Source organism: Nyctereutes procyonoides, unplaced genomic scaffold (assembly GCF_905146905.1).
Source record: "Nyctereutes procyonoides isolate TBG_1078 unplaced genomic scaffold, NYPRO_anot_genome, whole genome shotgun sequence".
NCBI classification, from domain to species: Eukaryota; Metazoa; Chordata; class Mammalia; order Carnivora; family Canidae; genus Nyctereutes; species Nyctereutes procyonoides.
In genome coordinates this window covers 52,948,044-52,974,109 of record NW_026575133.1, presented here as the reverse complement: position 1 = coordinate 52,974,109, position 26,066 = coordinate 52,948,044, and the positions used below count along the sequence as shown (strand labels likewise).

At 41.0% G+C, this 26,066-nt stretch overlaps 1 protein-coding gene across 1 annotated transcript in view; it reads right to left on the bottom strand.

Annotated features, from left to right (window-relative positions):
- The window catches only part of DOCK5 (dedicator of cytokinesis 5), a 210,529-nt gene that overhangs the window by 115,094 nt on the left and 69,369 nt on the right, over positions 1 to 26,066 (bottom strand). Inside the window, exons 3-5 of the mRNA XM_055299886.1 lie at positions 16,656 to 16,696; positions 11,128 to 11,183; positions 9,412 to 9,508 (exon numbers count right to left, since the gene is read on the bottom strand). Of these exons, the coding sequence (XP_055155861.1) occupies positions 9,412 to 9,508; positions 11,128 to 11,183; positions 16,656 to 16,696 (194 nt within the window). The remainder of the gene's footprint in view (positions 1 to 9,411; positions 9,509 to 11,127; positions 11,184 to 16,655; positions 16,697 to 26,066) is intronic.

The window sequence follows — 26,066 nt, the reverse complement described above, 5'->3', positions numbered from 1 at the left end:
ATCTGACCCTCTTCTTGGACATAAGCTCCTAGAGGACAGGACAAGGGGCTTGTTCATGCTTGTATCCCTAGGAACTGATATGGAGTAGACGTTCTATAAAATGTACTGGATGAGTGAATTACGGATGGAGAAAGAATTATCATTTCAGAGATAAAGGATAATGGAAAATGAAATGGAGAATATTGTTTTAAAGTCCTCATAAAACTGTAAGACCATCCCAGAAATCATCAGACCTACAATAATTAAACTACTATTCCGGGCTTCACTAAGAACTTCTCTATCTGAACCAAACTAACTTATGACCAACTAATTATATGTAACTCTGTCATTTGAAGAGTCAAATATCTGATTTCCAAGCCATTATGACCTTGCCTCTATCTAAATGACTATATAGTTATATATGCAAATAATGTCACTAACATACACAGTATTGTTTACATAAATAACATACATCTCATTCTATTCATATAACATAATTTTAAATTGTGACAAGAACCAGAAGGAAAACAAATGGAGGCAATATGATGGGGGAAGGAAGACACTTGAGATAAAGTCATAATGGAAAACTGTTTTGTGTATCACTTTTGAAACATGTTTTTTAAAAATAAAAACCTGCACAATTCCACTCACCACTTACATACTACAAAATCACTTCTTTTTTATTTACAGGTAAAAATTCATGATATATTTATATAACTAAATATTTTTAAATTATAGGAAATATTATTATATGCTATAAAAATAATGCACACACACACATACACACACACACACACACTCAAAGAAACTGTGGATGGCTATAGAGTGTGTTCTTCTGTGATCTTCTTCTACAACAATCCCTGGGGCAGATTCCCAGGCAAGTTATCGAGTACAATCAAGATACTGAAAATACCCAAGATACTCCTGAACAAAGAGTAAAGGTGGAGCAAAGAGCCCTCAGCCCAGAAGTGGGGACAGGGGGAGACAGCGAAGACTAGCAGAGTGGAATAAAAACCCTAAAAGAAGGTCAATGTTCTGAGTGCACAAAGGAGAGAGTCAAAGAACTCACTTCTATGCTCCATAAACACTACTGATCTGAAAAATACAGACCCTGAAACCTGCTTCAAATTTTGTACTGCCTACGTTTTAGGCTTTTAGCATTTTCTGAATTGCCTCTTCCTCATCAGCCAGTCTTTCAAAAAAGCATAAAAACGGGACTTTAAAAAGTTCCATTTTTAATAAGCAAAGGTAAAACTTTTTTTTTTCATGCAGTACTGTATAAAATGTTGCCATCCATTGTCTTTCAATCTGAAAAAGGGAGTGAGAAATTAAGCCCATAAAATTCTGCCTTTCAAAGCTGCTAGGCAGAGAGGGGATCTTCTTCCTTGCAACACATTTGTCTACTCTTAGGTGTTTTGTTTAAGTGTTTTCTAATTTTAATGAAGATATTAGTCCTCATATTATGGTAAAAAAAAGAATGCGGGAGGTGTTGAGACTCAAGGGAGCCTCTCTGAGAGACAGTGCTTTGTTTGTGACACATGGTCACAAGTTCTTGGTCTCAATTATATTAGACACTATCCAAGGCAATTTAATTATTGCCTGTTCATATCATCTTGTTTGCCAAGATCCCCCCATAAAAGAAGGATGAAGACAGCCATTCTTCTCTGACTCACTGTGCCAAATTAATTCTGAATAGACAAGCTGGAACACACCAAAGGAAGCAATTTCCCCAGTTATTGAGGAAATGAATTTTATAGCCACATTTCTAAAACTGTTCTAAGTAGGATGTTCTGTAGTAGCTGGACCCTGATGCTTATGGGTTCCCAGGGAAGCACACGAGGACAGGTGAGGAGAAAATCAAGCACTCCTCAAAAGACCCTGAGTCTCCATTTATTGTCCCATCATGCCCCCCCCCTTCCTGTCTTCTTTCCTGAACTCTCCATTGCCCAAGTCTGCCTGTTGCAGAGCACCTTCTCTGTTATCATTAATCCCCACTTTTTTTTGCACTAGTAGCTATGGGTCACATAATTTAAGAGGGCAGAGAATTTATTTAATAATCCCTTTGATCCTCTCTGCAAAAGTCAGCACAGCCCTGGGAACAGAAGAGCAACTCAAAAACAAATTCTGACAGTTCACATGTAAAACTCCACTCTGGTCTCAGTTTCAGTTACAGCTGCATGAAAGAGAGAGAGTAAAGGCATTCCTGTACTTGCTTAGAATTTCTCCCTCTTTTCCTCTTGGAAATCTCGAAGGTCTTGCTTTTTACATTTCTATTCTGAATGGCTCTCTCTCTCTCTCTCTCTAAGAATTTCTAGAGATAAAAAAAACAAAGTCACAAGAAAAAAGCTTTGCCTTCAGCAGTGGCCACGAGGGGTACAGAAGGCCTCCACTGAGTATTTCAGAAATTCGAGAGACCACTGGGACGATGGCACCAGCACCACCTCCCTGGGTGTCAGAAAACCTGGACTGTATTTGTCATTTTCTCAAAGGAGGCAGAAGACAATCAAAAGACTTTTCTCTGGTCCTGTCTCCATCTGCAAAGGAGTATTTCCTCTGCTCGCCAACCTCTCCTCTTGCGTGCAGATTTTGATTTAGAGGCAAAAGGCCATGACGGAAAGTATGGGGACTGGGTCTCTATCTCTAATTCTATCATTACCTTGCTAAACGACTTTGGGGAAATCATTCCCTCTGAGATACATCCATCTGGAAAACAAAGGAACTGGGTCAGAGACCTATTCCCCAGGATAAGCAAGCGTCCGTGAGTCTAGGCGGAGACATTAAACTTAATTACTCCTGCAAGCAACTTCCTGATTAACTCTATCTGACTCTGACCATCTCACTCCCAAGGTGCTCACATGCTCGGGTGGCTCCATATCAAATTTCACCTGTAGAGAGCTCTCTGCAGGGACTCTCCTGTCCTTCTGTAACTCTGGGGGTCCTGGTTCCTGGGTGTCCTCCTGCCACGCTGACTCCAAACTCTGGGAGAAAGGGAATCCATGTGGCCCTGGCCCCTCTTCCTCTCCATTCCTTTCAGTGCATCTTCTCCCTGCCAGAAAAAGGCTTTGCCTGACTAGCAAAGGCTTCATTTTTGAAGGAAAGATTCCAGTAAGACACTCTTTGCCTCAGGAAGTAGCACAAGAAATCCTGAGAGGCAGGCAACCAAGACAGAGTAAAACCAAACTGGAAAAACAGCCAAAGCACACCCCCTGCCCTGTCCCGGTCACTGCCGAGTCTCATCTTGTGTCTCATGAGAGCCAGGCCCCAGCCGGGCTTGCAACTCACAGATGGAATGCCCTGACAATGAGACCAAGTTTTCTATGGGAATTTTCTGTCCCTGGTAATAAGCAATCAGATGCTGGTTTCCAACCATGAGACTAGCTTAATTACACTTCAGAGCATATGCTCCAGCAGCCAGTAATAACCACCAGTTCAAAAAGATTAGACTTGAGTAGCTTTAATCTGCACGGCTATGCAATGATGGGAAGAAAGGCAATTCATTGTGTCTGGCAAGTTCCCCACCCCCACCTCCATTAGGGGTACTTTCTCCCCTCCAGATTTTTATACAACTACAGACCAGCTCAGGGTCTTATTGTACCCATGAATTTTAAATGAGAGAAGATCAGGGGCAACTGGGTGGCTCAGTCAGTTGGGCGTCTGACTCTTGGTTTTAGCTCAGGTCATGATCTCAGGGTCCTGGGATCAAGCCTCACATGGGGCTCCCTGCTCCATGGGGAATCTGCTTCTCCCTCTCCGTTGTCCCTCCCCCATCTCTCTCTCAAATAAATAAATAGATCTTTTTTTTTTTAAATTTTTTATTTATTTATGATAGGCACACAGTGAGAGAGAGAGAGGCAGAGACACAGGCAGAGGGAGAAGCAGGCTCCATGCTCCGGGAGCCCGACGTGGGATTCGATCCCGGGTCTCCAGGATCGCGCCCTGGGCCAAAGGCAGGCGCTAAATCGCTGCGCCACCCAGGGATCCCAATAAATAGATCTTTTATTAAAAAAATAAATAAACGTGGGACACCTGGGTGTCTCAGTGGTTGAGCATCTGCCTTTGGCTCAGGGTGTGATCCGATCAAGTCCTGCATTGGGCTCCTCACAGGGAGCTTGCTTCTCCCTCTGCCTATGTCTCTGCCTCTCTCTGTGTGTCCATCATGAATAACATAAACAAAATCTTTTAGATAAACAGATAAATATGAGAAACCAGTCTGTTCTATGAACTACATTTTAGCAATTACATTCACTTGATTCAACAATACATATTAATCACCTTCTATACCTGGCTTGTTATGTTTCTCTTTCTTGTAAGGAAAAAGGATTAGATTTAGTCTCCCCAAATTACATGGACAAAACAGCCTGGCTGACCAAAACTCACCAAACCATTGCTCCAAATGGAAAATGGGGAACCACACTGAGCTAAGTCTTGGGGTGAAAGGTTCTAGAGTATGTTTAACATCAGCAAATATCTCCATATTTCCAGGACAGTCCCACTTTCAAAAATGCTCATCCCTCTGTCCTCACAAATACATCCTAACTTGTCAGTTTTCAAGTCCTGATTATTGGTTGAGAAAAATACATTATGATATGGGATGTAGATTCGTGCCTATTCAAAAGGTGTAGCCAGGTTGTTATTGAGAAGGGAAATCTGGGTATTACATCAGTCCAATCAGTCTAAATCAACACCTCTCCAGCTGGCGGAACTCACGTGGAACAAGGGAGATGTGCTGCTCGAAAGGAAAGGAGGCCAGGGTTCAGCTCACTGGATCTACTTTCCCAAGCTAGGGAGAACACATGATCCTGAGCAGCAGCAAAGAATAAGGTGCAGAATACTTAAAAACCACTGGTGGATGGCACTTAAATTCACACAGAGCCCAAAGGGGCCCCCCTGTCAGCCCTGAGCTGGAGGATGCACTGTAAGACGATTTCGGGGCAGAGTTCCACAGTACGATCTAGTTCTCCTAACATGTCCCATCATTCGTGAGCTCTTTCATGAAGCAGTGATGTAAGGGCATTATCAGGGGCTGTCACATTTTGATGACAAAGCACAAGGCACTGTCCTGGAAGTTTTATACAGATTATCTTTCTAAATCCTTAACAGCAAATGTGCAAGGCATATATAATATATAATTACCATTTTAGGTGAGGAAAATACAATGTAGGTGTCAAAGGACTTGTCTCAGGCTATAGAATCAGCTAGTGGCATACCCTGGACCCAAATCCCTGCCTTCAGGATCTGAGTTCTTTCTGTTTTAGTTTGTAGTAACTATTACTGGGTTTGCTAATTTTTTTTCTGAATATAAAAATACATACCAAGTAAGAGAGTAAGCCAGAATTTAAGAACCGGCTGTTTGTCTGACCCCAGTGTCCACAATCTTGCCATTTCACCAGGCGACCACCACTTCACTGTTTCCCCCTTCCCAAATCAACCAGTGAAAACACGCCCACTAAAACCAGTCCCAAAAGAGAAACAGCAGCATAGACAAAGCCAGAACTGTTGTGAATTCGCACTCTGCATTGGCAGGCTTCCCCTTTCTTTGCTGGAATGATCCATGCCTCCCAGACCTGAGCCTATTGACTAAGGAGGCTCACTATCTGTGCTGAGAAACACTTAGCGAAGTTATTGAGTGCTCAAGGTCACTCCGCCTAAGATGATAACACAAGGCAAAGGAAGTGGCCTTGGATGGGGGTGGGCAGGGGGCACACACAAGGGAGCTTCAGAGACTCTGAGTTAGGTCAGAGGGATGCCAAGTCAAGGCTGCCCAGAGGGAGGACATCCAAAGCGGCTACTGTTTCAAGTTAAGACAGCAGCAAGAATGCCATGTGCAGAGTCCTGGATGTTCGATCTGCACAATGACTTCACAGCCATCACCTCTCTTCATGCTCTCACAACCCCAGGGAGTCAACAAGGCAGATTTTACATAGCTTTCACACAGGGCCAGAATCCAGAAGATGCTTGGAAACATCAAGTGACTTGCCCAGGACCACAGAGCTAGTTAGGGCAAGGCCTGGATGAGAAACCAAGCTTCTGAATTTCTAGTCCAGTGTTTATTCCCTATAGCCTGCTTCCTCCCAAAAGCATAAAGCCAACAGCACCAGGAAAAACAATTATATGGGACAAAATAATACTAATAGAACAAAGAGGAAGAGAAGACACATGGGCTTTGTCATCATTTCTTTTTCTGCTTTGGATGAGTGGGTTCTCCTCTCTTCAGCATAAGGAACTCCTCTCTCCTTTAAAACTTATTTATGGTTGGGGCACCTGAGTGGCTCAGTGGTTGAGTGTGTCTGCCTTTGGCTCAGGTAATGATCCCAGGGTCCTAGGATCAAGTCTCACATCGGGTTCCCCACAGGAAGTCTGCTTCTCCCTCTCCCTATGTCTCTGCCTCTCTCTTTCTCTCTCTCTGTCTCTCTCATGAATGAGTGAATGAATGAATGAGTGAATAAATAAATAAAATCTTAAAAACATATTTGTGGTTATTTCGCAAAGTTACAGTACGGCTACTAAAAATAAATCACAGCTATCCAAATGTCTTTCCTGTCTAGAATAATTACCTGTGTCTACATGGCTGGACTTACACTGGTTAGTGGATAGCATTTTCCTCTCACATAAGACTCTGGGTCTACTACATAAATTTCTCATGAGCAGGGACTGAAAAGGAGAGAACTAGTAAATGTGTTGTAGAGAACTGTGGAGGTTCTAAGACTCCACAAGCATCTTGAAAGATATCAAACAGGGGGTGCTTGGGTGGCTTAGTCTGGTAAGCATCCAACTCTTGATTTCAGCTTAGGTCATGATCTCAGGGTCGTATAATCAAGCCCTGTTTGAGATTTTCTCTAGCTCCTTCTCCCTCTGCCCCTTTCCTGCTTGTGTGCACATGCATGTTCTCTCTGTCCCTCTCAAAAAAAAAAAAAAAGTATCAAACAGAACACCTGGTCTCACAATCTGAGGGAGGAAATGCAAGAAACACAAGTACTGATGTAGATTAGTAAAAATCTGTGTTCATCTTTATGCAAACCAAAAGGACTTACAGAATCAGAAAGCAAAAAACACTGATAAAATTGTGTGGGGGGGGGCGTGAAAAACTACAGATTTGGGGTCCTTTTACCTTTTACCCAGTGAAGCACAATATTTGAGGTTTGCTACTTTGATGTAAATTTTTGAGAAAGAAGTTCAGAATTTCTGCCTGAAGTGAACTGTCAATATTTTAGGAAAGAACAGGAAGACAAGAGAGAAAGCCGTGATTAATAATGAACCCATTTTAAGTGGATTTTTTAAAATAAATAAGTATGTATCAAAAGCAGAAGCAGACTGCTGAGCCGTATCAATTGATTAAGATTTCCACAATGAATGTCTTTTTGACATTTACAGCAGCTATCAGACATTTTTTAAATATTCACAATTACCACAATGATTATTTGATTAGATGTCAAAATTAAGATGGGAAATGCGCTTGCCCCTCTCAGAGAAGATGGAGGTCCATCCGTCCATCCTTCCTTCCATCCTTCCTTCTTTCCTTCCATCCTTCTTTGTTTCCTTCCTTCCTTCCTTCCCTCCTTCATTCCTTCCTTCTCTGCTTCTTTCTTTCTTGCTAAGAACCCATTTCTGCTATTAAATAGTGAAATGCCCATATAGGAAATCTTCACACTGGGCTTGCCCACATCTAACTACTAAGAGATTTTGGAAGCCCAAAATCATGAATCAGGCTTCCTCTTCCCTGTCTGACTTCTCATTTTCATCAATAGCAGACATGGCACAATCACCTGTGAACATGTGGAGGACACAGTAATGAAGTGAGCACAAGAGCTGTGTCTTAACAAGAAGAAAAGTCTATCTCATTCATATTCTTCACTCTCCAACATTACCACTTTAAAAATCTCATTTCCCAGTACTTAACTCTTGGATACGTTTCGCCACTCATCAATTTCCAGAGAGAATACATTAAGGAAGTTCCCTGTGTATGTGCACTCCTCATTTATCAGACTTGTTGCAACTGCCACTAACCAATCAATTAACCAGAACCAGAGAGTGCTTTAAACAGATGTACCAGATGATCGATGTAGGCCAAAGGGCTTAAAACAGCATGTCAGTCCTCCCGGAGCTGGGAGCTGGTGATTTAAGAACTTACAGGTAGCTCTCCCCTCAATTACACATAAAGAGATCAAAAGAGCACTTGCATTACAAGGCAGTGTGCCCCAAGGGTCAAATGATGGGCTCAGCAGTAAGAGCTCCTATGGTCCAGAAGGAAACATTATGGATTGGTATGTTTAGAAGCTACATGATGAGGAAGAAAGAACCTGAATTAGGCCTTGAAAGATGGGCAGGCAGAGAAAAATCCTGTGCTTTTCCACCAAAGGGATTGGTGATTTCTGCTGCTGTGATCCATCATGGGTAACAATGGCTCATGGAACAGGATGGAAATGAAATCATATGTTAGCTCTTAGAAGTTACGCTAGAATGAGCTTCTGATTACTGTTTTTGGTACTATGGGTCTAGAGGGAGGTGTCCTTCATAAGTTATTAAGACTGGCTTGTGAGAGTTCAAATGAAGAATCAACACATGACTGAACAAAAACCCAGATAAACAAAATCGCATAAAGGAAAGAGAATGACTTCCAGGCCATGGGGTCTAGTCTACTCTGTCACTGCACTCATTATGCATTGAATGAGAAAATATATCTTCTTCTGGTCAGCAGAGGAAGATGCTTACAGAGGCAAGGCCTAGTGATGCTTATGTACCTCCAGGTCTCCAGGAAAGAGGGAACATTAGAAAAAGATGTTTGTGCGTTCCAGTGTCAAGGAAAGAGCTTCCTAGTGTGCACATTGCTGCCAGGGGACTTGGAGCACTCCTGACCTCTTGCAAGAGAGCAGACCCCAGTGTTTTCAGTCAGATGATACTAAAGGCCAGATCTACCTTCTCTTAACTGCCAGCCTACACACAACTTGTGATGATGGTTCATCATGGAGAGAATGTGCTGGTTCCTGTGAAATTTCCCACTGACTTGGGGTGTCTTATAGCATTCTGAGGTCAAACCATTGTTGCAAGAAATAGTCACCTTGAGTTGACCTTGGAAAGAAAGACTCTTTAGATGGTGGCTCATTAAAGCCACTCAGGTTGCAGTCTGTAAGGACACTGGCCACAGTGGGAGTCCTCATGCGGCTAGCCAATGAAACACTGTCAAGTTCCTATCCACCAGAACACACGTCAAGACTAGGAGCTAGTCCCGTCATTTCTTCCACCATCCCTAGGTCACCAATGCCCCTAACTCCAGGACAGTGAGAATGTGCTGGTTATCAGCCACTGTACAGTCCAGCTAACACACACCCTATTCCACACACAGAGCCCAAACATTGCTGACACTTTGCAGCAGGACAGACAGACCAGGAGCCCAGAAATAAGACTACCAGCTTCAAGACCCAGGGGAAAGCTCACCACATAGAGTTTGCGCCAGATGACGGCCCATTCTCGCAGTGTCGACGTGAGCTCCTGCACCAGTGGAAGTTCACCAGGAATCACAGTCTCATTTTGCCTAAGGAGAACAACCAGACAGATGCTCATGTTACTCCCGGTGAATCATCCCTGCTTTGCTTGACGGGGGTCATATTCTCTATGGCTCAAAGATAGGTGTCGGGCTGGTCTGGCTGGAAATAAAACGCACCCCTTGTGGGGAAATTTGTTGAGCAGATTCTATTATACCTAAGCACCTGAGAAAAGAAGGGACTTAGCAATACAGCTCTCAAAATGAATGGTTCCTGCAATGGAACAGGCCTTGGCCCAGCCTGGACCACACCATGTTGCCTCTCTATTGGAGCAACTACTGAGCTGGGCTGGCTTCAGTGACTCCTAGGGATGGAAGCCAAAATCCAGTATTAAAAAAAAAAAAAATTAAAAAAAGAATCCAGTATTTTAGCTGGTTCTGCCAAGCAGCCATTTCATTAGGGAGGGTGAGTGGAGAAGTGTGCATGGCACGAGGGCTGTGGGGCTGGTGATCTCACAAGGACCTGTGAGAAGGAGAGTTAAGAGCAAGTAAACAAATAGGAAACAGAGGTAGGATTGCCAGACTTAACTAAGACTACACGATGCCCAGTTAAGTTTGCATTTCAGATAGATTAAAATAATATTTTAGTGTAAACATGATGCATTAAATACCTAGGACATATTTACTGTAAACAATTACTTGCTGTTATCTGAATTTCGAACTTAACTGGGAACCCTGCATTTTTATCTGGCAACCCTCGTTAGGTTGGAAAGAAGATTTTCTGGGGGGCGGGGGGACACCTGGTTATCTTGGTTCTGCTACTGAAGGGCTGTGTGAATTTGGGCCTGTCTCTATGTCTTGTCTATAAAGTGTGAGTGCAGAACTTAAAACTGATAATGTTCTTTGCTGCTTTGAGTCTGCGTGACTCTGATCCTTCCACTCTTTATCAGCCCTGGGATTCCAGTCCTGCTCCGGGCTCTCCTTCCCTCCTTAATTTTCCTGCCCTTGGGCTCAGCAACCCAGCAGCCTCTTTCTCTCACCTCAGGCTGTGTCTTACTCCTCCTCAGCCACCACAGAGGCAGTACTTTCCAGGACAAATGGTAAGGTGGATAAGAAATTAGAATATCCAAAACTTAATGGATTTTATCTGCAGAGCATCTTCACACACAGTATTTCCCCTAATTTCACATGGAGCTCACAACTGATGCAGGGCTCGTTTTACTTCCTCCAACTTGTATTGGCAAAGTCCAAGGTGCAGTAAGACTAACTGCCTGGTCTAAGCTCCAGAGCTGATCACTGCAAGATACAGCTTGCTCATCTCTACCCAAAGGTGGCCAAATTGGGGGTTCTCAGAGATCTTACAGCAAAAGAATGCCAGACATGCATGTGTGCACACATGCGCACGCACATACTCAGTGAGCAGATAGTGCAAAAGGAAGGCAAAGGCCCTCCATTCATTCATTGTCTGTCTATATTATTCTGGTGAAGGATGCCAGAGAGGAGCAATTATAAAAGAAGGAATCATATCAGGAAAAAGTTTTTATTCATTTCTCTCTCTTGTGAGAGGTGCAACTGACAGAGATAAGAGAAATAAAGCCCTTGAGAGACTCTTCAATGATCATCTGATGTGTTCACCGGTTGTTAGGAGTCTTCCTGGGACTGGAACTTACCCTCGGTCCTCCACGGTTGCCTCCTTCAAATGGATATACGTTTCAGGGAAAATACCCTACAGGAGAAGAACATTGATTATACGGCCATACAAGTCTCGGGGTAAAGAGCACAAATGGCATCAAGAATGAATGAAGAGGAGACAGGGTACCAGGATAGTTGCTAGACTGTGCAGTCAGGCTCACAGGACCTATCACACTAACTGAGCCTAAATGAAAGCATGGCTGGAAAGACAGAAATTAAGATCGGGATTCCCAACGCATGGGAGAAACACTCTGTAAGTGGGCAGGCAAACGTGTCCGCGTCAGCTCAGAGCTGCAATAATGATAAGGAGTTCCACAGAGAGCTCCTAAAACCCTCCAGATCCTACATGCCATGAACTATTGCCCTGAAAAGGTTTCACATAATTAGTGACATGAAGGGCTATATACTTAGTGGCCCATAAAATTACAGTGATTTTCTGAAACAATCCCTTCTCAGCACTTTCACTTTAGCCAAATGCACCCCCAATCAATTAGTACTAGTTATCTGGTTATTTTTAGCATTTCCCAGTCTCAAATTGCTCTCCATTCTACAGTCTTAAGAGGTGAGTCTGTATCACTGGTGTGACACTGCCCATGGGAGAATAAACACCCAAGGAGGGCCTAAGAGAAGGACTGGAAACCAGTCGGTAGAAATTGAAGAAGTGAAGATCAGATGGAACCAACAGAAAGCAAGTCATGGATCTGAGTTTTCCTAAATGCCAATGGCTTCTGTTGTTCAACTGTGCAATACACTCATCAATAAATAGAGAAACTGCCATCTGGAAAAGGCATTGCTGTTTTTGGGAACTTAGCCTGCTAGGCCAGTAGAGGTAGAAGTTCCTCACCCTGTACCTGTGAAAGTTAGTGCAACCCTGTGGACACCCTGTGTTGGGGAGGGAGGGTGGGCACAGACATGGGAGAAGAATATCTTCCTACCTGGGGAACATGGTCAAAGATGGGTGTGTGTACCCAGTGATCCTTAATCCATTCAGAGGCAGAAAACTAGTTAATTTCTACTGGGGTCAGTCTTGTGTTTGGTTGTGTGTGCTATACTTATCTAATACTCTCCTTTCTCCATTTTAGCCCTTTGCCAATACAACAGGAAACTAAGAAAATGTGAGCTTGAGCTGCTCCCAGCATTGGTGATGACAGGGTAGATCCTGCCACTGCTTGAGTCAAAAGCAAAATGACCATTCTTTCCTGCCAGGCAGGAAGAACCAAAAAAAAAAAAAAGTATATTACCTTCCCCTCCTCAATCTGAGAAAGGGGTATGCATGGGGGTATATAAGAAAGTACTATGCTAATCTGTTATTGATAAGACCCAAAACACACACAAAGGTAAACTGACACTGACTTCCTTCATTACAGGGGCAGGATTCAAAGTGATTTTGGAAAACTAATCAAACAGTTAAAGATTCAATGTACATGGAATTCCTTTGGGACCTAATTTCTGATATTCTGAAGCTCCAGATCTGTCCTTAGGGTATCTAAGGAACTTCGGGTGAACTTTTTTCTTCTGTCCTTTTTTTTTAAGATTTTATTTATTTATTCATGAGAGACACAGAGAGAGAGAGAGAGAGAGAGAGAGAGAGAGAGAGAGAGAGAGAGGCAGTGACACAGGCAGAGGGAGAAGCAGGCTCCCTGCAGGGAGCCTGATGTGGGACTCAATCCCGGGGCCTCCAGGATCACGCCTGGGCTGAAAGCAGGCACTAAACCTCTGAGCCACCCAGGGATTCCCTCTTCCATCTTTTAAGCTGAGGTAAATGTCTTGTTGACTGTCATCATGGTAGAGAACCAGATTCCATGATGAACTACTTAAAGCAGTAGTTATAAGGAACCACATTTGGAGGTTAAAATAAGGTAACACTGCTCATCCCAGGGAATATCCTTGAAGATTTTTCTCATCAAGAAGGTAAAGGACCGATTAAAATTTTTGTGCATTCATAATCTGATGACTGGTCTTCTACTAATAATTGGGAGAAATCCAACATAGAAGCATTTGAAATATAAACATCTTATGTTGTTACATCTAAGCAGATTACATTATACTGAACATACAGACATGATGACTTTCATTTTCAGAGAATATTTATTTTGTTGCATTACTGCTCTGTTATTTGTAGGCACCATTCTCCCATGACAGCACATGTCCACTTATATCCATTTAATTGCTCTGGTAAATCTGAGCCTTGTAGAATTGTTCCAATGCCATTTGACACACAGAAAGGCAGGATAAACCTGGGTGATATATTACTAATTTATAGCCTATCTCAATTTTGATTTTCCTTTCTCAATGCAATCTACTCACTTAAGAAAAAAAAATAAACCAATGATTTTCTAGATATTGCCCTTATCCACATTTTCACAATCCTGCCAGGATCAATAATCAGTTTCTGCAAAGCTCCTGGCATCTTCAATTCCTAAAACCACTAGCTCATTTTATCACCACTCTAAATGGCTTTGTCTGCTGATAAATGACACCAAAAATTTCCATTAAAAGAATAGGCCTTTCAAATAGCTCCTCCCCCAAAGACCAGCAGACACAAGAAAACAGCATTAAGAGAGCATTTCAAATAGGCTGGATCTCTTAATGAAAGGGTGTCAAAAGCTGAACATAATTCATGATGATTGAATTTGAATTCCCTTGATTTTTCTGGGAGCTCTTCACCAGGAAGATATTGCAACTTAAAAATCAACAAGTAAATGCACCATCCTTGTTTGTACTATCATTTCATTGAATTACAAAGTCGAATTATCAAGAACTAAAAGAAGCTCCTCCTGAAACAATTCTTCTTAAGGGTGAGATTTAAAGTTTAAATAAGGGTTTTAAGAAGATGAAAACAAAAAAATTAAAAACATACCCAGAACATGTCATTTACACCCTAGCAGAGCACTCTATTTCCTTTTCAAAGTCAACAACAAGGGCACAAAGTGGATAGATATTGATCTGTTAGGGTATCACAGGACACCTTAGAAACTGAGGTATTCTATGTGCAAAAAGGATCCTTACATACTATAAGCTCTCTGAAAGGGAAAAGTGTGGTCTGGGACCTTGTTTCAACATGATTCACAATCGCCAGTAAAAATCAAGAATTGTGTTTGTTCTTTTAGTTCATGTGATCTTATCTGAGAATAGGTTTTTGTTCATTTTGTTAAGGTCTTTTTTTTTTTTTTTTTTTTTTTGAAGATGGGGAAGTATTCTTGCTCTTTAATAAATTCAGGGGATCCCTGGGTGGCGCAGCAGTTTGGCACCTGCCTTTGGCCCAGGGCGCGATCCTGGAGATACAGGATCGTCCCACATCGGGCTCCCGGTGCATGGAGCCTGCTTCTCCCTCTGCCTGTGTCTCTGCCTCTCTCTGTGTGTGTGTGACTATCATAAATAAAAAAAAATTTTTATAAATAAATAAATAAATAAATAAATTCAGAACTTCAAAATGGTTAACTCCAATCATGCTTTGAAATAACTATCATTCCTGGGATCCCTGGGTGGCGCAGTGGTTTAGCGCCTGCCTTTGGCCCAGGGCGTGATCCTGGAGACCCAGGATCGAATCCCATGTCGGGCTCCCGGTGCATGGAGCCAGCTTCTCCCTCTGCCTATGTCTCTGCCTCTCTCCCTCTCTCTCTCTGTGACTATCATAAATAAATAAAAAAATTTTAAAAAATTTAAAAAAAAAGAAATAACTATCATTCCTATAATTATCAGTCAAAGAAACACGGATTGGGCTAAATCCAAACCAAGAAGTAGGAGTATCTCTAAACTACAGACAAGGATCCTGAAAGAAAGAAAGGCTTTAGTCTTCTTTACACTCTCATTCATGACAGAATGTCCCCATCCTGGGTCCCTATTTAAGGCCTGGAGAAATTAAAGTCAGCAAGAGATTAAATGAAAATAGTTAAGTTGAAAACGAAAACATGTGGCCCAGGAATCTAACTGTGGGCAGAAAAATTCAGCATTAGAATTTGGGGAGGGATAAAAGGACAGACTGTGAGAGTTGACACATTATAAGCAAACACTCCTCTATTTTGGAAGATTATTAAATCGTCAACATTAACAAAATTGTGTGTGTGTGTATATACGTGTAAATGTACAGTGAGTGTGACATCAGAGCCAAATATATGGAAAGCCTGATCCAAACAGTGCTGGTTCCTAATGACTACAATCTTGTAAAAAGGTGTTTCTCTAGGCCTTGAGCTCTTCTGAAGTTGTGTGCTCAGATTACTTATATCTCATTCCATGTGTGAAAAATAACAACTGTGGGTATTTTTTTTTTCACATGTTTCCTGATAAATTCTTTTTTTTTTATAAATTAATTTTATTGGTGTTCAATTTACCAACATACAGAATAACACCCAGGGCTCATCCCATCAAGTGTCCCCCTCCGTGCCCGTCACCCATTCACCCCCACCCCCCGCCCTCCTCCCCTTCCACCACCCCTAGTTCATTTCCCAGAGTTAGGAGTCTTTATGTTCTGTGTCCCTTTCTGGTATCTCCCACACATTTCTTCTCCCTTCCCTTATATTCCCCTTCACTATTATTGTTTCCTGATAAATTCTAAAATGTTTCTTGGACCTCTCTCCTAATTAGCTTTTTTGCATGTGAACTAACTGTGAAATACTATGGTCCTATCAATGTTGCTCTTTCAAAACAAAGTGCTGACATGCATTGCTGCCCCAGAGTGCAGTGTCAAAGAAAAAGCACTGACCTGACCTAAAATTAACCAAGGGGGGTATTAACGTAACTAATAGATTTTCTTTAGCTTGATGATGAGTAGTTTTGGCACTGGGTATAGGAACCTGCTAGGGTCAGTATTTTTCAAAGTCTCTGCCATGACATTTTCATGGCAACCAAATACTTAACTATACTTAAAATACAATTTAAAATACATTTAAAAATATGTACCTCACACAAAAGTTTCATAAAACAGTAGTTTTCATGGCATTCCATTTTCTTTTCTACTTTTCAGAGTTTTGGGTTTTGGACAATGTTGGTTAATAATACACTATGTTGATCTCATGATGTATTATTGGAGTCATGAAGTTCACAGTTTCAAAACTACTACTCTGGCTTATCCATTTTTTAATAAAGGGTAGAGTCAAGTACAAATGGGAGATGCTTTAGTTCTGGGTTATTAGCACTGTAGCTCATGGCCAAAGAAGCAGCATGGGAACCCCCTGAAGGAGACAGCCAACCTAATAATGTCACTGTATCACCACCCTGCTTAGCTTGAGGGACAGAGAGCAAGAAGCCTACAAGGGCCCTAGCTAGTGTGTGAATTCACCTCTGGCCTTTATCCTTAAGTTGCCTGGTGGGAAATGCAATCAGTGGGATTTGTTCTATTTTACTTAAACACTGAAGTCAGAGAATTTGTTTTCAGATCTAAAGAATAAGCCATCACAGAAAACACAAACTAGAGCTAGAGGCAGCGATGAACAGAAAATGGGATTAGGTAACATAATCCAAAAGTGGCAGACAGATCCAAATTTAAAAATTAAATGTTAAACCATACCTTTTTAGATTTGTTCTGGAGGGTATATCCTCTGTACCAACCTGTTGGGGAATAAGAAAACATAATCTTTTATGTTACCTGATATATTTATATTAATAAAAATATTAGCAATATACATCCTCAAATTCTATCGGAATACTGGGATGTAATCCAAGAGGCAACTACTTAGAATGTGTACATTTTGGTTTATTACATCAAAATCTAAATCTATTTTAGAGCTTTATTCTATCTACAGATAAAGGATTTAAAATTCACATAAAAACATACCTCATCTCTGCTCCTTTGGAGAAAGGAAGAATAACAACAACAACAAAAACAAGACAGAAGACTGCTCAACTTCTTAATACCTAACACCTTACAGTCATTCAGTAAGCGTTTTTGCATGAATGAAGGTCTTTCAACCATGTATATACACTCTACAAGTCACCCTATACTATTAAAATACTTTAAAATAATTTACGTAGTCTCTCTCTTATCTCAATTCTCAGGTGAAGAACCACTGTTCTGGAACAGTCTTAAACTGAAATGGCAAATCTTACATATATAAATATTTGCACCTAAAAAAGTTGAAACAAACAGACAATAAACGACCATTCTAAACAATTCTTGGCAATGCTATTCATACCCCAAAAATTAAAAAAAAAATGCTGGCCTGATGAGGCTTTAAATAAAGCTTTTAACTTCTTTATAAAAATTTCAATAAATACACATACTCCTATGGATGCTTTTCTACCCTCTATCTGGTAAAGAGAGTTTACAACTTATCCATAAACAGATAACTTATATTAAATATATACCGAATACCTACTAGAAGTAACTGACTACAATGATTTTCCTCATTCCCCATGTCCATCAGGCATCAAGTTGGTCATGTTGCTTAAACAAACCTGGTTGTGGGTGGTACATATGTTGTAAAGCAGCCACATACATAGAGTAAGTAGATGCAAACTGTTAATAAAACTTTAGGCATCTGCCAGTAGGGTTCTAGAACCGTCTTGTAAGTTGTTCTACATGAAATCATCCAGAAAAAAAGACACACAATATATTCTGGATATATTACCCAAAAAAAGTGAATTTACCTTAAGCATAAATTTAATAATATTTTAAAAAGTTTTAAACTGTCAGTATTCAAAATTTAAAGAATTTTGCTATTTTTTTACAGGAAAGAATTAGGGTACTATTCTGTGAAATCATTATAGGTTTATATCAAAGCCCACCATTGAGAAAAAGATATGTGAACAGGAAACACTGCTCCCAATTATGGATGCCAAAGTGTACAAGAGAGCCAAGTATAAGAAGAAAACCAATCTAAACATCACTGGTAGGTTCTGCTGCCTCAGGAAAGTGCCTTTGCTTGAATGAATAGCTTTAGGCTCATCCTGGGGCGGGGGAAGGGCATGAAAGCTGTGAAACAATGATCTCTTCCAAGCAGTTTTCATCTCCCTGTGTCCTACAAAACCAAGATGTAACAGTTTGGACTTTGCTCCACTGTCAGAGAGGAATTTCTCTGTACTTCTGTAAACAGTATTTTTGGGCAGCCATTCATCACAGAATTATGCTTCTGAAACCTGTCATTTTTGAGAACTTTTTTTTTTCTTTTTTACCTCCTAAGTCTTCTCTAGGATTGTGGTTTGAGTATAACCCCTGTCGAAAGGCACAAAATTACCACACTGAATTTGTAGAATGTTCATTTTGCTTGGCATTAGGTAGTAGCAGAATAGTGTCTATCTCTGGAGTTTTAATCATACACTGTCAGGAACCCATAAATTCAATTGCTAATAACTGCAAGGGATACAAGCAAGAACGTGGTTTTCCAACTGATCTTCATATTTAAAACAGGATAATTATAGTTAAATATGTATGCTTCTAAGGCTTCCAAATGCATCACGATGCAAAGAGATAGTGAAGGTTCTCTCAAACAAGCATAATCAATAAGTAGTGTGAAGTGGTGGGAATCTTGGGTGCTTTTGAAAATTAGTAGATTCTTAAAATGAAGAGAATGGTAGGGGATGGTGAACTCAGAGGGTCAGTCTTACCTAGGTTTAGGTGAAATGTCAGTCTCAAAGAGTGAGTTTGCAAGCCGATAGATATCTAGAACAGATTGGTGGTCGCCAGAGATAAGAGTGTGCAGATGAGGGCGACATGGGTGAAGGGAATCAAAAGGTACAAACTTCAAGTTATAAAATAATGAAGTCTCAGGGATGTAATCTACAGCATGGCAACCATAGTCAATAATTCTGTGTTGCATATTTAAAAGTTGCTAAGACAGTAAGTCTTATTATTACAATATAATACATAGATATAAATGTTATCAATATAAAATATTAATATATTACAAGGAAAAATAATTTTGTAACCATGCATGCTAATATATGTTAACTAGGCTTATTGTGATGAACATTTTGCAATAAACATAAATATGGAATCACTGGGGCGTCTGGGTGGCTCAGTCAGTTAAGTGGCTACTTTCTGCTCAGGTCATGATCTCAGGGTACTGGGATCAAGTCCCCCATTGGGCTTCCTGCTCAGTGGGGAATCTGCTTCTCCCTCTCCCTCTGCTCCCCCTGCCCATGCACTCTTTCTCTTTCTCACTCCCAAAGAAATAAAATCTTTTTCTAAAACAAAAACAAAAAAGCAAATATTTAATTATTATGTTGTACACCTGAAACTAATAAAATGTTGTACTTCCATCATACCTAAAGAAAACAAAAGGGTAGAGGAGTGGAAAGAGTTTATAGCAACCATGGTGAACATCAAAAGTGATTCTAAGCTAAGGGTGGCTCTTCCATTTGGGAAACCAGCCGTTTCTGTTTTCCTGGGACTGGACCAATTCAGAATAAAAATCTCTCCTGTCTGAAATGAAAATATCTGAGAGTTCCTAATTCCATTGCCACAGCTGCTTCCTTTATCTGGTTTCTTAGATCATCTCCATCAGTTAAGATTCTGGCATCTGCTCCATGTCATCTCATCTGCCAGATTATCTCTTGCTACTGCACCCTTTCTGGCTCCTATACAACAAGGCCCTTTACTTGGTTTTTCTCCCTGCTACACGGAGTCACTCAATAAATATTTATTAAACACTAGTCTGATCACCATGGTGTAGGAGAGAGCAAAGCTTATCATGAAGACTACTCATACAAAAAATAAAAATACAGAAATAAGGTGATTTCAGATAATGGCAGTACTAAGTAAGAAGCATTTGGCAGAAAATGACCAGTAACATGGGACATTATTTTAGATCAGGTAATCAAGGAAAGGCCACTCCTAGGATCTGAATGGAACCAGTCATAAAAGGAGAAAAGGCAATAAGATGGTGGTCTGAGGGAGGCATAATTCTCAACCCTTGCTGCCCATTAGATTTACCAGGGAACTTATAAAAATACTGATGCCTGAGCCACATCTCAAATATTCCAATTTAATTGGACTCAGGTGGGACCCAAGCTTAGTGCTTCTGAAAAGATCCTGTGGTGATATTGATATGCAGCCAGGATTGATTACTGGAGATACTACATGCCATGGAGGAACTTTGTTTGTATTCTAAGCACAATGGTAAGCCATTGGAATTCTGAATGACATCATGCCTCATGCTTTTAAAAGATCAGAAGATCAGGCTGGCTGCTATGTAAGAATGGATTGGGGCGGGGAGGGGGGGCACCTGGGTGGCTCAGTGGTTTAGCATCTGCCTTAGGCTCAGGGCGTGATCCCAGGGTCTTGGGATTGATTCACACATCAGACTCCCCATGGGGAGCCTGCTTCCCCCTCTGCCTATATCTCTGTTCTCTCTGTGTTCCTCTCATGAATAAATAAATAAAATCTTTAGGAAAAAAAAATAATGGATTGCAGGAGATGAGACATAGCAGAAAGAGGAACAGTGGGAAGAAGACTAGGAGGTAAAGCAAAAATGGGGAGAGATGAAAAGATGCTGGACACATTTTGCATCAATAAGAGTCGTTCATGAGTTAGCTGGGAATAGGCAAATATTCAAGGGCACTCAGATCTTGGGTTTAATTAAGCAAATGAGTGGCCAGAATTAATTCTTTGGGATAGAAAGACTGAACAAAGGAAAGCCCTGGGGCACAGGAGACAGAATCAAGAGGTATATCTCGGCCCTTCTGCTTCCCTTCTTGAACAACTGAGCCCTGAGGCATTAGGTGGGACTGGGCAATTTAGGTATTTGCAAGGAGAGGACACCCACACAGCAGGCCAGATTGGCATGGCATGTCAGAGCCCAGGCAGAACAAGGTGGGCATGCATGGGGTAAGGGGTCTGCAGGAAGAGGGTGAAGAGAAGGGCATCCACACCCACGAACTGGGCGTGAGGAACCGCAGACTGACATGAGCTATGAGAGAGAGAACTGACTGAGGAGGACGTCCATGTAGAAGGTGTAGTATGAAGGCAGAGATTGGTTGAGGAACTGATGAACTAAGGAAATGTATTAATGCTGGAAGCCATGTTTCTGACTGTCACAAAAGGGAGTTACAAGAAAGGGAAAAAACTAGAATGAACTCTTATATGCTAGACTGGACTTCAAGGGACCCATGTGTACACATGACTCCTAAAATATGCCAACAGGTCAAAATTAATGGATGTGTTCATCTGTATTTATACATGCATTCACATTATCCCTGGCTTTGCTGATGCCTACTGGTTCTTATTTTCTTGACCCTGAGAGAGATGATGGAGAACTCAGAAAAGCAGCTCTGTAACTGGCCTAGAGCAACCAGTCCAAGACAAAGCAGGAAGGCAGAGGACTCCATGAAGAACAAATCCAAGAAAATAACTGTAACTGTGAAATTATCTCATTTGTCTGAACATATGAGAAGGAGGTAAACACTTCTGTCAGAAAGTCTGGATACGAAAAAGAAGTAGGTCCACAGAGAACCAAGAAAAGAAGAATTAACACCTCTAGAAAAACATTATTCAAGATAGGAAACAGAATTAAGGTACATTCCACAGATCTCCTGCTTATACTACGTAGACTCAGTAATCTAAATAACTTTAAAAAAATTATGATGTATCTCTACTGGGAGGTCTCTATTAGACACAGACAGGTATATGTGTGGGTGGTAGGAACTAAACAAGAGCTAAATCCTTTTCTTCCATAAATGAAAATGGAAATATCAAGTAATAGAAGCATGATTCTTTCAAACTGAAAAAGCATATAACAAAAAAAGGGCTGAAAGAGTTGAAAGTGGAATCAGAAACCCAAGAGAGGTGGGAAGAGACTGCTGTTTATCATGATAAACTTGATAGAAATGACTTGACCTTTAAAATGACATGATGAATTTGAAAATTATGAAAAAAATTACAGCTAATGAGTCCTGGTAAGCCAGGACTAGGAAAGGTAAAATTATACAGAAAGAAAACACATCAAGGCTCAGGGTGGCGTGAGGTTGATAGAGAACATGGGAGAATTTTCAGGGGGCTGATAGAATTTTTCCCTATCTTGTGGTGGCATTTCATGATTCCGTGCATTTGTCAAAACCTGTACACTACTACATATGGAGAATTCAACTCAATGTAAACAATATATATATTTTTAAATGAGATACTACTCTACTCCCATTCAAATGGCTAAAGTTAGGATGCCTGGGTGGCTCAGTGGTTGAGCGTTTGCCTTTGGCTCAGGGCATGATCTCGGGGTCCTGGGATCGAGTCCCACATCGGGCTGCATGGAGCAGAGCCTGCTTCTCCCTCTGCCTATGTCTCTGCCTCTCTCTCTCTGCATCTCTCATGAATTAATGAATGAATGAATGAATGAATGAATAAATAAATAAAAATCTTAACAAAAACAAAACAAATGGCTAAAGTTAAAAAGATGTACTCTACCGAGAGTTGTTACAGATATGGGCAATTAGAATTGTCTCACATCGTCTGTAGCTTCACATAAGATTAAACATACGTGCACTATATGTTAACTAACAAAATTTAAATTATAAACCAAACCAAAACAAAAACTACCAAAAAAAACCCCACATACACATGACCTATGAATTAGCAATATCCCCACTTCTAGGTATGTACCCAAGATAAGTAAAAACTTACATCCATAAAAGTGCTTTACAAGAATGTGTATTGAACCTTTATTATTAAGAGCCAAGAACTGGAACCCATCAAAATGTCCATCTGGGCAGCCTGGATGGCTCAGCGGTTTAGCGCCACCTTCAACCCAGGGCCTGATCCTGTAGTCCAGGGATCGAGTCCCACGTTGAGCTCCCTGCATGGAGCCTGCTTCTCCCTCTGCCTGTGTCTCTGCCTCTTTGTCTCTCTCTGTGTCTCTCATGAATAAATAAATAAAATCTTTTTAAAAAACTCAAAATGTCCATCAATAGGAGTATGGACAAACTGTGGTGTATTCACATAATAGGGTATTACTCAGTGATGAAAAGTAAGGAACTACTGTCATAAGCAACATTATTGATGAACCTAAAAAACATTACATGGAATGAAAGAACCCAAACACAACAGATGTGCATAATTCCATTTATATAAAGTTGAAGAGCAAGAAACCAAATGCATGGTGACCTCCCCTGGAGCAGTGGCTGCTTTTTGGGGTGGGAATCTGGGGTGTAGAATAATGCAATGGGGAGCTTTTTGGGGCAAGGGAAATGTTCTGTATCTTGACTGGACTATTAGGTACATGGGGTGTTCTTATCTGTCAAAATTCATTGAACTGAACACTGAAGATGAGTGTATTTTACTGTATATAAATTTTACTGCAATTTTTAAAAGCCATACAAAACTTTACACTATCATTTTTTTAAAAAAGATTTTATTTATTCATGAGAGACAGAGAGACACAGGCAAAGGGAGAAGCAGCCTCCATGCAGGGATCCTGACATGGGACTCGATCCTGGGTCTCCAGAATCAGGCCCTGGGCTGAAGGCGGCGCTAAACCACTGAGCCACATGGACTGCCCAACTTTATACTATCAAGTGAGCATTACCAAGTAAGCACTTCAAGGTGATACAGAATTCCATGATAGTGACATTGCTCAAAAACTACTCAGTATTTCTGTCTGAGAGTGCCTCTAAAACTGGCGTGAGCCATGTGTGAAAAATTGCAGGACATTTATCCATCATTTTCACTTTTTATTGTGCTTCCTTAAGACATTATCCATCTTCACTCCTTACTTTATGCTCCCAGGCTAATCTGAACAAATTTTCTTATTTTCAAAAGTTCAATCACAAAGAGATTTACTCATTCAATAGAGAGAAGCCAAGAGAGCAAGACACAGGATGTCTCCATCCTTCCAAGTCTTGCTTTATAATGGGGAAGAAAAAAAAAAACAGGTACGTAAGCACCTAGCAAATAAAGTGGAGAGTAATGAGGGAGAGAGATGAGTGGGGGTGGGGAGACTTCAGAAAGTGTGGTTAGGCTCTTGAAGGAGCTACGGAGCCAAGGACTTATATCACTAATGTGGTCATTCATTTATTATACATAAAAACACTCACTGAACAACAGCGGGCCAGACATCGCCTTCAATGAGGAAGGAAATAGATCCATAAACAAATAATTGAATCCAAAGGACTTCTAATGGGAAGACTCAAAGACACTGGCACACAAAGGAAGAATTATGAATGTGCTAAAGACTCCAAAGGCAATTACTGAGGGGGACTCAAGACTGTCTGAACCATGATAGCATTGTTTAGATGTAGAACTCAAGGAGAGTTCTGTAAAATCTCTCATTTTGCAGTCCCACAATAAATTCAGCTCACCACCCAGAACAATAAACAATTTTTGTGTTGTAAAATTTACAGAAAATGTACTACTTTAACCATTGTTACATGTTCATTTTGGTGGCATTAAATTCATTCACAGTATTGTGATACAGTTGACCTCCCAGGAATGAAAGGCAAGAAACAGATAGGGAACCACCATTTACATACCTCCCAACATAGGGGAAGGGAAGGGATGGAGAGGATCTACAGAGGAAGAGCAGGTGCCAGATCCTGTTGTTTTTCCTTTCAGTGTAACTGGTCTGGTAGTTAATTAGGCCAAGGTCAGAGGTCCAATCCCCCTGTGGGCCAGGTAAACCTGTTTGGTTTCTCTGGCTGGTTTCTGTGGCCAAAGCCTGCCCTCCCATCCCCAAGTGAATGTCCCCCAAAGAGATGGCTGACGTCCCTCCAGGAAAGCTGTTGAGCAGGATCAGCTGGGTGCACACTCCTCAGAGGACAGACAGAAACAGCTCAGCTGTTGGATCCTTGTTTTCCAACTGTGGGATGTTTACTTACCAAATGCACTGGGCAGCTCACTGGTGTTTTGCTTTGTTTAGTTTAATTTAAATTCAATTAATTAACATAAAGTGCATTATTGGTTTCAGAGGTAGAGTTCAGTGATTCATCACTCTTTTTTTTTTTTTGATTCGTCAGTCTTATATAACAACCAGTGCTCATTACATCACATGCCCTCAATGCTCATCACCCAGTTACCCCATCCCCTCACTCCCTCCCCTCCCCAGCAACCTTGTTTATTTCCTAGAATTTTTTTTAAGGTTTTCTTTATTCATAAGAGACACAGAGAGAGGCAGAGACATAGGCAGAGGGAGAAGCAGGCTCCCTATAGGGTGTCTGATGCGGGACTCGATCCCAGAACCCCAGATCATGACCTGAGCCGAAGGCAGATGTTCAACCACTGAGCCACCGAGATGCCCCGAGTTAAGAGTCTCTTATGGTTTGTCTCCCTCTCTGATTTCATCTTGTTTTATTTCTCCCTCCCTTCCCCTATGCACCTCTGTTTTGTTTCTTAAGTTACACATATAAGTAAAATCATGTAATTGTCTTTCTCTGATTTATTTATTTAGCTTAGCATTATACCCTCTAGTTCCAACCATGTCATTTCAAATGGCAAGATTTTATTTTTGTGATAGCTGAGTAATATTCCATTGTGTATATATACCACATCTTCTTTATCCATTCATCTGTCAGTAGATAGCTGAGCTCTTTCCAGTTTGACTATTATAGACATTGCTGCTATAAACATTGGGTATAGGTGTCCTTTCAGATCACTGCCTTTGTATCTTGGGAGTAAATACCCAGTAGTGCAATTGCTGGGTCATAAGGTAGCTTTATTTTTAACTTTTTGAGGAACCTCCCTACTGTTTTCCAGAGTGGCTGCAACTGCTTACATTCCTACCAATGTCACTAGTGCTCTTGAAAATAAGTTAAGAGGCAGAAAAGATAAGGATGCAAAGATTGTAAAAGATGATTCTATTATTTTTCTACCTTTTTGGGAAACAAATCCATCTTCCCAGTTAAACATTTTAGCTCAGTTTTGTGCCATTACGGCACATAGATAGATGTTACAGGTGTGAGCTCCAAAGGAACTCAGATTTCCCTGAAATCTAACACCCTTACTTAAAAAAAGAGGAAACACAGGCAAGGAATTTGAAAGGTGGTGCCAAGTCCCCAA